The sequence below is a fragment of the Canis lupus genome, chromosome 19 (assembly GCF_048164855.1).
Source record: "Canis lupus baileyi chromosome 19, mCanLup2.hap1, whole genome shotgun sequence".
In the NCBI taxonomy this organism is placed as follows: domain Eukaryota; kingdom Metazoa; phylum Chordata; class Mammalia; order Carnivora; family Canidae; genus Canis; species Canis lupus.
The window spans coordinates 54,474,700-54,488,113 of NC_132856.1; the positions used below are offsets into that span (position 1 = coordinate 54,474,700).

Sequence of the window (13,414 nt, forward strand, 5' to 3'; positions counted from 1 at the left end):
TCTCCCTCTGCCTGTGTCTCTGCCTCTCTATGTGTCTCATGAATAAATAAATAAAATCTTAAAAAAAAAAAAAAAGAACACCCCACCGGCTTCCATTTATTGGAAGTCCAATTGTCAGGGAGAGTGTGTGCTACTCAAAGTCAAGTGAGGGGTTACCCTGGGTGGGAGCGACAGGAAGGAGGCACAGCAGGGGCTTCCAGGGGTTGGTGAGCTTCCGTCTTAGATCCACATCCTGGCTCTATGAGCACAAACATTTGTGACTTGTGTGTGTGTGTGTGTGTGCGCGCGCGCGCACTAACTCAAATAAAGCTCCTAAAAGTTAAAAAGCCTCCCCTTCTACCCCTCTGCCCTACTCAACTCCACCCTGAGCGACTGCTCTGACCTCTCCCCTCTCCCCAGCCCACTTGCAGACAACAGCCTGGGGATCTCTAGGGCACACACGTGAGACTGTGTCCCTCCCTGCTCTAAACCCTTCCATGGCTCCCTGTGGCCCCCAAGGTTAGAGCCAAGCTCTAAGGACTTTCTTTTAAGGACTTTCTTGGCGCTGGTCCTGCTTCTTTTGCAGCCTCACCTCTACCTACCCTCTGTGTTCCTTGCACCATCAAATTAACCTTCAGCCCCAAATATGCTGCTTCAAACCTCCAGGCCTTGGCACCTGCTTTCCTCTTTGCCAGATCGCCTGGCTGGCGTTGTGTGACGCACTCTTGCCTCTGAGGTTCAGCTCCAACGCACACACGGGGTTTTTGTAAAATATAAGAGAAGGCTTTGAGTCATATGCAAAAGCTTAGTGGCTCACCCCAGGGTCCTTTCCTTCGGAGAGGGAGGCCCCCCCCATCCTCTGAGCCATCCCCACATGGAGGGTGGGGGATGGGACTCCAGGGCTGGGAAGAACTGAGAAACCCCAGGTCTCTGCAGGAGGGCTGTGCCCACTTCCCATGGAGGAGGACAAGGCAGGGACCCCAGAGCATGAGCAGCCCCCACACCTCCAGCCCCCTGCTCCAGCTCAGCCTGTTTGCTCCCTGCTGCTCCTCCCATTTCCAAAGGCCTCTGCCCCCCAATACACTCAAATACACTCTCCCCCCCAACCCCCCCAATCCTGCAGCCATTTCAGAAGGGAAAGTTGGGGGGGTTCCAGGGAGGTGGGGTCAGGTCAGCCCCACCCCCAGCTCCCACCACGCACTCCTGTGGACCTTGGGGGATTCAGTGTAGCCTGTCTCAGCTCCTCCTGCCTCAGCCCCGTCCTCCCCAAAACAAATTCCTGCAGGCTTCTCGCAGGGCGGCCAGCTTTGCACTGACACCGGTGACTCCCACACTGGAGTCAGTGGATTCCCACTGGATTCCCACACTCTGTGACCTTGGGCTGGGGCCCTAAGGTCTCTGTGCCTCAGTTTCCTCATCCATGAAAGGAGATAAAGGTGCCTACCCCACAGGGCCATGGAAGGGTCGAATGAGTCATTTAAAATAATGTCTGGCACCGAAGTGCCCTGTGACAGTTTTTTTGCGGCTGCTGTTACTTTTAATAGGCAAGACACCGAGGACATGCCCTGCATGTGGGAAGTGGTCAATAAATGCTGCTTTCCCCTCCTCGCCCTCCTCCTCCCCTCGGACTGCCTCCATCCCACTCTTGCTCCAGGATGGTCTAGAGGCCAAGTTCCAGCAAGGCTGCTGGTGGCCTCTGCGGCCTGGGTGCAGAGGGAGGCCCATTGCACCTGCCTGAGGGCAGAGGCAGGACGAGCCCCAGCTGGCTGGCCCCTTGCAGTCTGGACTAGCCTCTCCCCATAGCCCCTCCTGTCACCCTTACCCACAGGGAGTGTCACCCACGAGGCCACCTGCCACCCCACGCCACCACCCGGGACTGACACCGGGGACCCCACCTCCCCAGCCCAGACAGACACACTGAGCTTCCAGGGCTTGCCTCTCACAGACATCAGGACGTCTCCCGTGCAACCAGGCACTGTCCCTCCAAGCCTGCTGCTGCCCTGTGCCCGCCACTCAGGGTCACCCACCTGGCCACCCAGCCAGAGAGGGACATCATGCAAGGCGCTGCAGACCTGCCCCTGAGACCTCCGTGCTGGCTCCCTGTCCTTCCCTTCCACCCCTGCCCACCCCCTACCCCCCACCCCATCCATCCCACCAGCCTCCAGATACCCTCGGCTGGAAAACCAGCTTCCTTCTCCCTATTCCCTCCCTGCACCTCCCACGCCACAGGCCCTGTGACCTTTCAGACTGCAGATCAGAGTATGACACTCTCCTATAAAAACCCAATTGTGGCTCATGAAGGGTGAGCCCAGGGCCCCCCAGGCTTGAATGAACAGTTTCTGCCATGCTGCCCCCCCTTAGGTCACACTGGACTTTTGTTTCAGGGGACCCCCCCCACCTCTTCCCTGGCCCCCTGCATCCCTGCTCACCTGCCCCTGCAGCTGACGGACATTCTGTCCTTGGGAAGATCACCCTGACCTCCTACCCACGTCCTGAACATCTTGTGCTCACCCAACCTCCCTCATCACACGCCCAGCACATTGACCTGGAATTACCAAGAGGCCTCTTCATCAGCTTTGGCTCACTGGTCCTAGAGAAAAGCCCCTCGAATTAACATTGGCAGCGAAAGGCCAGAGCAAGAAACAAAAGGGTTGATTGGAAGGAACTGTGTCCTTCGAAAACAGAGCACAAACTATGACAAGGAACTCATTCTGCTTTATAGTAAACAAGATGTGAGCTACCATTGAAACTACAGGCTAATTCTTGAAACAGAAAAATAAATTAACTCATGGGAGGGGTTGGAAGGTCATTTATCCCCCTCACTACCACCACCAAACTGTATTTAATAATTCACATTTAATATTTCAATCAGATTCTGGAGTCATTGGGGGAGAAAATAAACACGCACACACACACACACACACACACACACACACACACATTGTGGGTTGAATTGCGTCCCCCAGAAAGATACGTTGAAGTCCTAGGTCCCAGTACCTGGGAATATGACCTTTATCTAGAAATAAGGATCTTTGCAGATGCAATCAAAGTAAGATGAGCTCATCCTGGAGTACAGTGGGCCCCTAATCCAATGACCTCATAAGAGAAGTTTGGACACAGACACACACAGAGAAGGAAGATTGGTTATGTGCAGGAACTGGAACAATGTGTCTACAAACCAAGCAATGCCAAGGATTGCTGGCAGCCATGAAAGCCAGAAGAGGCAGGGAAGATTCTTCCCTGGAGCCATCGGAGGGAGAACGGCCCTGTCAACACCTTGATTTTGGACACTGAACTTCCAGAATGGTGAGAACTTTCAGAACTTGTGCAAGGTGCCCAGTTTGTGGTATTTTGCGATGGTGGCCCCAGGAAACCAGACATGGGTCTGCATCTGACCCATCTGATGGTTGACTCACTGTCCCTGGAGCAGCCTGTCCTGCCTCAACCAATGGGCTCTTTCTCCATGTTTAACTAACTATTCCTCGGACTGACCATCAGTTCCTCCTCTGTCCATAACTCACCCACATTTTAGTCCCTGTCCACAGCCTCTTTCTTCCATCGCATGAAATCCCCCAAGTTTCCAGGTTGGTTGTATCATTTTGCAACAGACCTTTTGCAGTATCATTTTGCATTGTGCTGACATTGTTTTGGGGGGAATGTTTACAACATTCCACAACCAGAGAACAACGGATCCAAAAAAAGAAAAAAAAATCATGTTCCATGGGTGCAGCTCAGTGCTGAAACAACCCCAGGGATTAAAGCAGGGTCTTATTTCCCAAATTATCAATTAAGTAGCAAACAGTTTTCATGTTGTGCCAAGTCTAGCTTCCCCCCACACCTTACAACTACCCTCCTTGTAGACGTGACAGCCCTAGCGCTGCACTATCTAAAGGGTAGATGATGCAATGAACACTGTTGGGACAACGGAAAGAACAAAAGTCAGGTCCCTACCTCACACCTTATCTCAATACAAATTCCTGCTGGATCAAAGTTTGACACGTGAGAAATAAAATCATAAAAGTACTAGGGGAAAAAACACATAGGGGCTTTTTAAAAATAGCAATTTGAGAATAGCTAAGGTCTTTCTAAGAAAAATAATTAAACATAAAAGCCACAAAAGAAAAAGGTGAGTCCAGCTTCCTAAAAATCCAAATGGATTTTTGGAAATCCAAATCCACATGGACAGAAAACAATAATAAACGAGGTAAAAATACAACAAACTGGGTGGGAGTGGAGGGTGGAGAAAACTACAGCTTATGTCAGAGAATAAGAAGTAAATTCCTTAATATTAAAAAGAGCTTTGGGGCACCTGGCTGTCTCAATTAGGGGAATGTGCAATTCCTAATCTCGGGATCATAAGTTCAAGCCCCATATCAGGTGTCAAGATTACTTAAATAAATTGTTTTAAGAGCTTCTAGGGGCACGTGGGTGGCTCAGTCAGTTAAGTATTTGCCTTTGGCTCAGATCATGATCCCAGGGTCCTGGGATGGAGCCCCACATCGGGCTCCCTGCTCAGCGGGGAGCCTGCTTCTCCCTCTCCCTCTGCCTGCTGCTCCTCCTACCCCCGCTTGTGCTCTGTGTCAAATAAATAAAATCTTAAAAAAACACTCTACCTTTGCACACCCTGTGACTGGCTATTGTACTTCTGGGTCTGCACCAGGGTGTTCATTACACTGTTCCTCAGATCAGGGGACTGGTTCCCTTAAAAAGAAGAAGCCAGGTGGGGCACCTGGCTGGTTCACTCGTTAGAGCATGCGACCCTTGATCTCAGGGCCATGAGTTCAAGCCCCACGTTGGGCATAGAGCTTACTTAAAAACAAAACAAAAAACAAGGTGGTGAAACCTGCCCAACCCTGTGACTATCTTAAAAACCCTCGACTTGACTGTAAATTGGGATATTGAATGGCAATCAAGTCCTGCATTGGGCTCCCCGCAGGGAGCCTGCTTCTCCCTCTGCCTGTGTCTCTGCCTCTCTCTGTGTCTCTCATGAATAAATAAATAAAATCTTAAAAAAAAATAGGACTCAGTTTCCTCCTAGGAGAGGGGATGGTGTCTTGGATCAACAGGTGTTGACATGGGGGCTCCTGATCTTGCTGTGTCACCAAGGGCAAGTGACCCTACCTCCTGCTAGGATGACCAACTGCCATGGCTTGCTCCGGACTGTTCCATGTCCCAGGTACATTGGATGGCAGGTCACGGTACCTCTAGGCCCCGGATGTTTTGTCTGCTAGATTGTACAGAAGTCACAGGCATGCAGGTGGGGATGAGGAGAAATGAGAGCCTCCTGGATGGCCTGTGGAGTGTCGGGGTGGAAGGCGGGAATCAATGAACCTGGAAGGACGTCCTATGAGCAGGAAGGTAAGGACAGATGCACAGTAGGTGTCGGGGCCCAGGCCAGCCCTGGGGATAGGTGAGTAAGGACATTCAGAGCAAGGGGAGGTGAGTCTACCAAGGCTGAGGGAAGGTGCAGACCCTCTGTGTCCCCACCCATGAGCCTCCCAATCCAGCAAAGGGAAAGAAGAAAGAAAGCAGGGTGCTGACAAAAGGTAAGAGGTCAGGAGGAGCTGAGTTCAAAGCTGCCTCTTCTCTGGCTGTGTGGCCTTGGGCAGCTGACTGCACCCCTCTGCGCTTGTGTCCTCATCTATGAAATGGGCATTTTTATTTAATTTTTTAAAGATTTTATTTATTTATTAGAGAGAGAGAGAGAGAGCACAAGCAGGAGGAGTGGCAGGGAGAGGGAGAAGCAGACTCTCTGCCAAGCAGGGAGCCCAATGAGGGGCTTGATCCCGGGACCCTGGGATTACGACCTGAGCCAAAGGCAGACACTTAACCAACTGAGCCACTCAGGTGCCCCTGAAATGGGAATTTTAAATGCACTTGCTTCACAGACAGGGCTGGATATGTTGGGCTCTGTAAAGCTCCCAGCGTGGGTGCCCTGCTGGGCTGCAGGGAACCCTGGGCTAGGGGGCGGGCATCGTCCACCCAAGGCGGTTAGCCCGCCCCCCTGGGAGCAGGGAGGGCCCTTGGGGGAGGCAGTGCCGCTCCAGGGAGGAAAGCTCAGCACCCTCCTCCCACCGCCCCACCCCTGCACGTAGCCAGAGAAGTTGAGGCTGCGCATATCCATGTTCAGATGCTTGCACACAGACACCCCAGAAACACACTAAGGAACACAAAAATGCACAGAGACCCAGATGGACACGGAGACACCCCGACAAGGAGACATACAGACTTGCGGGTATACCCAGCAGGCCCCCTCTTCTGAGCCTTTCTTGGACAAGCTTCATTTCTCCCCATTCTCTGCACCCTTAAAGAACATCCGTGAGACATTCACTGTGTACCGGGCCCCGTCTCCCACGTTAGGGTCACCGGGGGATCAAGGCGGAACCCCCTAGCCTTGAGGGGTGAACATCTTCCAGGGGGAGGCTGGCAGGCACAGGTCTAAAAACCGAGAGGGAGGAGGGCTGAAGAGAGAGAGCTGGCGAGGGGGACAGGCAGGGGGAGGAGAATGGGTCATGTGGGGTGAACCTTTCACTAAAGACCCAAGGGAGGGGGGAAGGGCCGCGTGGACTCGCAGGAAGGGCGTCCCAGGCAGGAGGAACAGCCAGTGCAAAGGCTTCTCCATTCCCCATTCTATCTGCTCCAACCCTCCCCGGCCCTGACTCAGGCCCTTTGGATGGGGAAGCACGGAGACAGAGGTCCCTCCAGGTACCCACCCCCGACACCTGATGGCCTGGTTATCTTCCATTCCCCAGATGATGACACCACAGGGCTCAGAGAGGCTGTGTCACACAGCCGAGGTCACATAGCACAAACACAGGCCCAGGTCTTTGTGAAGTGGAGCCCCCTCACCCCCCATTGAGGCCAGAAGTCTTGACTGGCAAAGGCTGAGGCAGGGAGGACAGTCGGCCACAGGTCGGGGACAAGAGGCCTGGCGTGAGCAGGGCAGTGCTGGGCAGAGAGGCAGGGACAGGCAAGCATCTGGGATGGCAGTCCTCACCCCGCTGGAACAAGGGAGCGGCAGCCCTGGGGACCGCGGGAGGGGGCCAGAGGTCCAGAGGGGTAGGTGTTGGGGGGCACCCCGCAGGGGGTGTGGGTCTGACCTGGATGGGGGTCCGGGCTGCTGGCTTGGAAACTGGGTCCGGATGTGTGTGTTGGGGATGAGGAGGGGGTTCCCGGGAGCATGAACAGGTGTCTGGGCAGGAGGATGGGGGGTCTGTGCGAGTCTCGAGTTCTGCAGGAACGAATGAGGACACACTTGGTGGCTTAAAACCACACACATTTAGGGGGATCCCCGGGTGGCTCAGCGGTTTAGTGCCTGCCGTCAGCCCAGGGCGTGATCCTGGATCTCCCTCTGCCTATGTCTCTGCTTCTCTCTCTCTGTGTCTCTAATGAATAAATAAATAAATAAAATCTTTAAACACACACACACACATTTATTTATCTGATCGTTCGGGAGCTCTGAGTTCCAACACGGATCTCACTGCGCTGAAATCAAGGTATCCGCAGGGCTCATTCCTTCTGGAAGCTCTCGGGGAGAATGTGTTTCTGGCTTCTAGAGGCACCTGTTTCTTTGGCTCGTGGCCCCCTGATCTCCGCTTTCCCAAATCAACACTATAGCATCTTCCACCTGGATCAGGGCTTACCGGCCTCCCCAGGCACAATGTGTCCCCCATTCGGGCACAAAAGGTGTGAAAACCTGGAGGGGAGGAAGAAGCAAGGAGCTCCCCCTCTCTCCCTCAGGTCCCAGCTTTGGGCCTCCTTAGGGTCTGCGCTGGGCTTGCCAGCTGAGAAATGACTGCATCTCTGCACTCCCACCAACCAGCCAGGTCCTGGCCTCCCCTGATGCCCAGAGCCCAGGCCACATAACCCCTAGATCCCTCTGGAGTCCCTCCCTTCACTCCTGTCTGCACCCCCTCCACCAGGCTCCAGAAGAACCCAATGCAGAGTCTAATTTTAAGTCTGTGCCACTCCCCAGGGAGCCTTGGAGGGCCTTCAAGTGGCTGGCCCCACTCGGCTGTGGCTCTTCTTCACTCACCTCTGGATCCTAACTCGGCTTAATGTCCCCATCCATTCATCTCTCAGATTCAGATGTCACCTCCTCTAGGAAGCCTGTCCTGAATGTTCCATGTTCACACAGGGAGTGGGGGCGGGAGGAGGACAGAGGGCAGCCAAGAAGCAGCCCAACTGCAGAAAGTTCAGCTGCATCTCTTCCTGCCAGGCTGACCCCTTCCTCCAGCCACCCCACCTCCCCCCCCTGAAATCTGTCTCTGACCCTGGCCCACTCACATCCTCTTTCAGGGCACCCCCCCTCCACTTCTCTGGGGGGATCTGCTGCTTCTCCCCTGGGGCCTGGTCTCCCCCATTCCACAGTGTCTCCCATAACTATTAATACAAATGGCTGCCATGCTCTGAGCACCCCCAGGGGCAAGGGGATGCACCCCTGGCAGCTATACTCGAGAAAGTGGCTTTATGATCCTCCTTCTCCACCATGCACAGAGGAGCTTTGGGGGTAGAGGAGTGAGGGGGGCTCTGCAGAGGGCCCTGAGGTCTGAGGGAGGATGCACGCATTTGAAAAGGGAAAACACAGTCTCGTAGAAGAATAGCAGGTGCAAAGCCCTGGAGCCGGGCTGGGAGGCACAGGTTCTCTGCCCCCTTCCCCTTCCCACGTGTGGAAATCAAATCTCAGCGATGTGAAGCAACTTGCCCCCGCCCCGCCGCCGCCTCCACAGCTCTGCCTCCTGACCCGCGCCCCCACCAAATCGCAGCCTCCGCCCGCCCGCCCTCCACTACTCCCGACCTGCCGACCGGGCGCTCGGCTCCCGCGCGCTTCGGCCCCAACCAACCGCGAACTGGAGCTGCTCGGTGTGCGAGCTGGGACAGGTCCCCAGGCTCGGGGGGAACCCGAGTGGCCTCCGAGGCCTGACACCGAGTCCCGGCCTCCCCAGCGACGCCAGCAGACCCGGGCGCCCGCAGTGGGTATGCAGATGCGCGGGTCGGAGCCAGGCCGGAAGAGGGGACCCGGGAGGGGATCGGGCGCACGTGCGGCGAACGGAACAGAACCGCGGGCCGGACCGAGCGCGGCCGCGCTGCGTTCAGACGCGAGAGAGAAGGCGCCGGCAAAGGACCTGCAGCTGGATGTAGGCCAAGCGCGCCTCCGGGCGGGCCTGGGGCGGGGGGCGGGGCCTGGCGATGGAGGGGGCGGGGCCCGGCCCGGGAGGGGCGGGGCCAGGGTGGGGCCTGGGCGGGGCCAGGCGGGGGCGGGGCTAGGCCGGGCCGGCGGCGCGGGGCGGGGGTCCACAGGAAGCCTTGCGGTCCGCGGAGAGGGCGGGGCGCCGCCTGGACCCCGCGCCCCGGCTCGGCCCCGGCCCCGCCCCCGCGCCCCGCCCCGCGCCCCGCCCCGCGGCCCCCCAGCCTACCGCCGAGCCCCACGGCAGAGGCGGCGCTGGGAGCAGAGTCCGGCGGCCGCGTGCGGGCTGCGCGTGCTCCTTCTCCGCGTCCGCCGCCCGCCCCGGTGCGCCCCGCCGCCCGCGCCCCCAGGTAAGCGAGCGCCCCGCGCCCCGAACGCCACCCCGGCGGCGAGCCCGGCCCCGGCCCCGCCCCCCGGCCATGGCGGCCCCGGCCCCCATCCCCCCGCCCGGGGCGGCCTCTCGGGGCTCCTCATCCGGTCCCAGGCCCGGGCCGCCGCCCCGAGACAGCGCTGTCCCCCGAGGGTCGGCGCGCCGCCAGCAGAGCGGGGGCAGCGCGGGAGGCGGACGCGCGAGCGCGAGCGGCGCGGCGGGGCGGGGCGGGGCGGGGGTCAGACGCCCCGGAGACCGCGCCGAGCGCCCGCGGGGCGCCACCGACGTGCGCGCGCCGGGATGCAGCGGGGCCCCGGCTGCGTAGACGGCTGCGACCCGGTAAACAGCCTGCGGCCGCTCGGCCCGCGCTGGGTGCGGGAGGCCAGCGCCTCGGGGAGATGGGGTAAGTGAGGGTCGGGGGGCGATTCGCGCAGAGGGGTCCTGGGGCCCGAGCGCACCCGCGGCAGCCAGGTCTTGAGGCAGGGCCCCGCCGGGTGTGTTTGCAGGGCAGAAAAGAGGCCAGCGTGTCCGAAGCGCCGTAGGGGAGGCTTGGAGGTGGGGAGAGGTCGGCCCGCGCCTCGGAGATGGCGGGGAGTGCGTGGATTCCATTCTCCGGCCTGGGGGGGGCCACGGGAGGCTTAGACCAAAGTGAGTAGCCCGGCCCTGGGGCGTCTTAGGACGGCCCCCCGCTGTGCGCAGGCGGGATGGGGGGGAACCCTGGAGGAGGCTGCTGCTTTGGACCCCACCGGAAGGGGTGGTGGAAAAGGGGGTGACCCGGGGAGGAGGGGGTGCATTTTGGCAGAAGAACGTCCTCTGCCTCCCCTGCCTGCTCAGAAGTGGGGCGTGAAAGGAACCTGCGAGGGGATTTCTGGCGCTGGCGGTTGGGACTGCGCAGGGGCCTTTCCTTGCTGGGATGGGGAAACTGAGGGAGAAGCAGATGGGGTGGGGCTGTGTCTGGCTGAGTCTGACTTGCAAAACCGTGAAATACCACCTGATGGGGGAGGCTCCCGGAGACCGGCTCCTGGAGACAGACTCCACACCCAGGCAGGGTGTCCTGCGGCTGAGTGCAGGAGCCAAGCTCGCCCCACTCCCGTGACCTGGATCTCTTCTAGGGAGGCTGCTCGAAAAAGACATCCTGGAGTATGGGGTTGCTTTGGAAGCTCCCAAGGCCCCCAGTCTGGACTCAGTCCCCTTCCAAGAGCAGCTGCTGCGTATGAACATGGCTGAGGTGGCAGGGGGGATGCCAGGATCCTCACTCAGCACAGCTGAGCCCCAGCAGGCTAAGCCAGGACCTTTGCTGCCTGCTTTCCCAGCTCACCTCCTCCCAGCGGCCGAGTCTTGACAGGGGAGGGAAGAGGCGGTGGAAATGAACTGGGAGACTTGGTCATTGAACTGGCCTTGTGGCCCCAGGGAAAGTTTTCTGAGCTTGTTGGCCCATCTGTAAAATGGATCAGTAGTACCTATGCCTAGGAGTGTTGTTCTGATCAAAGGAAGCCTTAGCTAGGAAAGGGCTTGGCTGATCCCAGCCTGCTGCCCAAGGGAATGGGGATGGGGGAGGACTCCAGAGCCTGTGGGAGTTCACAGCGTGATGAGCCCCCATTTCCAGCTCCGAGAAATGGGAGCGCTGTGTAACCGTGCCCACCTCCAGACCCAGGGCCTTCTGCAGATTGAGTGAGTCAGGCATGTAAAGTGTTTAGTTGGCCCAGTGCCTGGCTTGGAGCGATCGCTGCGCTCAGGAGCCACTGGGCTTCTTAGTTGGCAGGGGGGAGCAGGAACGGGCCTCCCACCCCCCTTGGGATGCCCATGGGAAAGCAGGCGCCTGGGGACAGGCTCCTCTGTTATCTGGGCACCGCGGGCTGTCCTCTCTCTGCGCTGTCTGGAGGCTGCCTCTGACCTGTCCTGCCTGTTGGGAGTTCGGTGCCCTCAGGCTAGTGACTTCACCTCCTTCTTGCTTCAGTTTCTTCACCTGTAAAATGGGACTAATAGCAGTCATCACCTCAGAGGTGAGCACAGCGCCCAGCTGCTAATAAGCACCTGGTGAAACAACAGATGCCTGGATGTCTAGGGGGAGGAAGCCCAGGGGAGCAGCCTGATTCACCCTGGGGCCCTCCCCAGGGAAGGCTTCTTGGAGGAGGTGATCCTTGGTGGGTTAACAAGGATGATGAAGAGTTAACAGGGTGGAGAGAGCAGTGCTCAGAGAGGTGGAGGGAGAGGTGGAGGGGAGAATCCGCAGGGTGCAGGACCTAAGTAAGAGACCAGCCTGGATGGAGGTGGGGATGAGGGAGGAATGCATGGACCCTGGAGAGATTCGAACAGGGGTTGGTAGAGCAACCACCTACTGGGGGAGCAGGTTCAGGTGCAAGCCGGCCATGTGTCCAGCATCTGGAAATTGGGACGCTGCTAGACCCCCAGGTGAAGGCGAGGTGCAGGGTGGGCTTGGAAGAAGCAAGTTGGGGGCTTGGGAGACATCCCCACCTGGGGGGATTGAGCAGAGAGAGGGCAGAGGGAAACAGAGTCGGTGGCAAGCCAGAAGCCAGGGGGAAATGGTCAGCTCTGCTGAGTTTCTGAATCCTCTGCTTGAATAATTCAGTGGTAGGGATCTTACTCCCTTACTTGGCTGTCTTTCCCACCCCAAGCCATTCAGAATGGACTCTTCTTTGCCACACTTGAATAGGCTCTGACCAGAGCAGCATAAAGGAGGCCTTTCCCCTCCTTCGATCTCAGCTTCATACCTTTGTTAATATGAGATCATCATACCAGTTCCCCACAATGAATGGGCAGGACCTCAGCTCTCTCCCCACCCCATCGTGGGACCCCAACCCCATATTTTGCCCCAGGATCCCATGACTGTGTATCTGAGGAGAGGCCAGGCCCCTACCTGGAGAAGCCCTCTATCCTGTGCTTGTCTCCCCCCGCCCCCTCCCGTGTCTGTTATGTACTTATCCAGCACATATTTATGAAGTGCCTGCAGTGGGAGGCATCTGGGCTGGGCGGTGAACGAAAGGAAGCTCCCCTGCTGCCCGCTACAAAACGGAGCTGGTGTTCGGGGAGTCGGGCCATGGGTGTGCAACCCGAAGGATGAGAGGAGCGTTCCAAGCAGAGGCACCAGCATGTGCAAAGGTCCTCAGGCTGGACCAGGCCTGGCATGTCAGAGGCCAGTGTGGCTGGCTCCGAGGGAGCAAGGGAGACAGAGTGGGCAGAGGGGCAGCCGCAGAGAGCGAAGGTTCTCAGGGTCCCCCGGTCCAACAACAGCAGCCCCCGGGAGCCTCCTTGGTTGGAGGGTAAGAGGTTGTTGGGTCTCTTGCAATTGGCAGGGTACTTGGTCCCCCGTGCACGGGTTGCTCCTGGAACCCTGATGGCCAAGGAGGCTGGCAGGAGGAAGGAAGAGAATCCACCCCTCTTCCCGGTGGGCAAGCCTTCCTACATGTGATGGGGCTCAGCTGACCTGGAAGACTTCCCGGAGGAAGTGAAGTAGCCGGGAGACGGCACAGATAGGGGGTGTGGAGGCAGGGAGGAGGCAGGGGGGCGGTGAGCAGTGGCAGTGACCGGGCGGGCAGGTCAGGCAGGGCACAGAGCTGGGTGTGAGCAGGATACACTGAGAGAGGGAACCCAGATCCGGGAGGGCAGGCAGCAGACACCAAAGCAGGTTGTATTTTGAGGATGGTCCCGCCATCAGCCTGCCGTCACTCCCTTTGCAGGCGGAGGAGAAAGAACTCGGCCCCCCTTCCCTTAGTGCATGGGGTCAGGGGCCCAGTCCCCTGGGTCTGGTCACCCCTCTTGCCCCCACCACTTACCCAGGCCTGCCCCACACCTCAGCAGCTTCAGAGGCTTTAATGAGGGGATTCGGACCCTTGGACTCGAACGTCGATTGGTGGTCC

At 58.2% G+C, this 13,414-nt stretch overlaps 2 protein-coding genes across 11 annotated transcripts in view; both read left to right on the plus strand.

The window, feature by feature from the left end:
- Positions 1-13,414, plus strand: part of HNRNPM (heterogeneous nuclear ribonucleoprotein M) — a 277,288-nt gene that overhangs the window by 61,947 nt on the left and 201,927 nt on the right. The gene's annotated exons all lie outside the window — the stretch shown is intronic.
- The window catches only part of CERS4 (ceramide synthase 4), a 32,458-nt gene continuing 27,871 nt past the window's right edge, over positions 8,828-13,414 (plus strand). The window contains exon 1 of one of the 3 annotated variants that reach the window (XM_072787506.1): positions 8,828-8,955. Coding sequence is in view for 1 of the 3 variants with exons in the window: in XM_072787507.1 (XP_072643608.1) it covers positions 9,935-9,939 (5 nt within the window). In the remaining 2 variants the exon portion in view is untranslated. Of the gene's footprint in view, positions 8,956-9,384; positions 9,517-9,789; positions 9,940-13,414 lie in introns of those variants that run through there. The other 2 variants (XM_072787504.1, XM_072787507.1) reach the window with 2 other exon arrangements.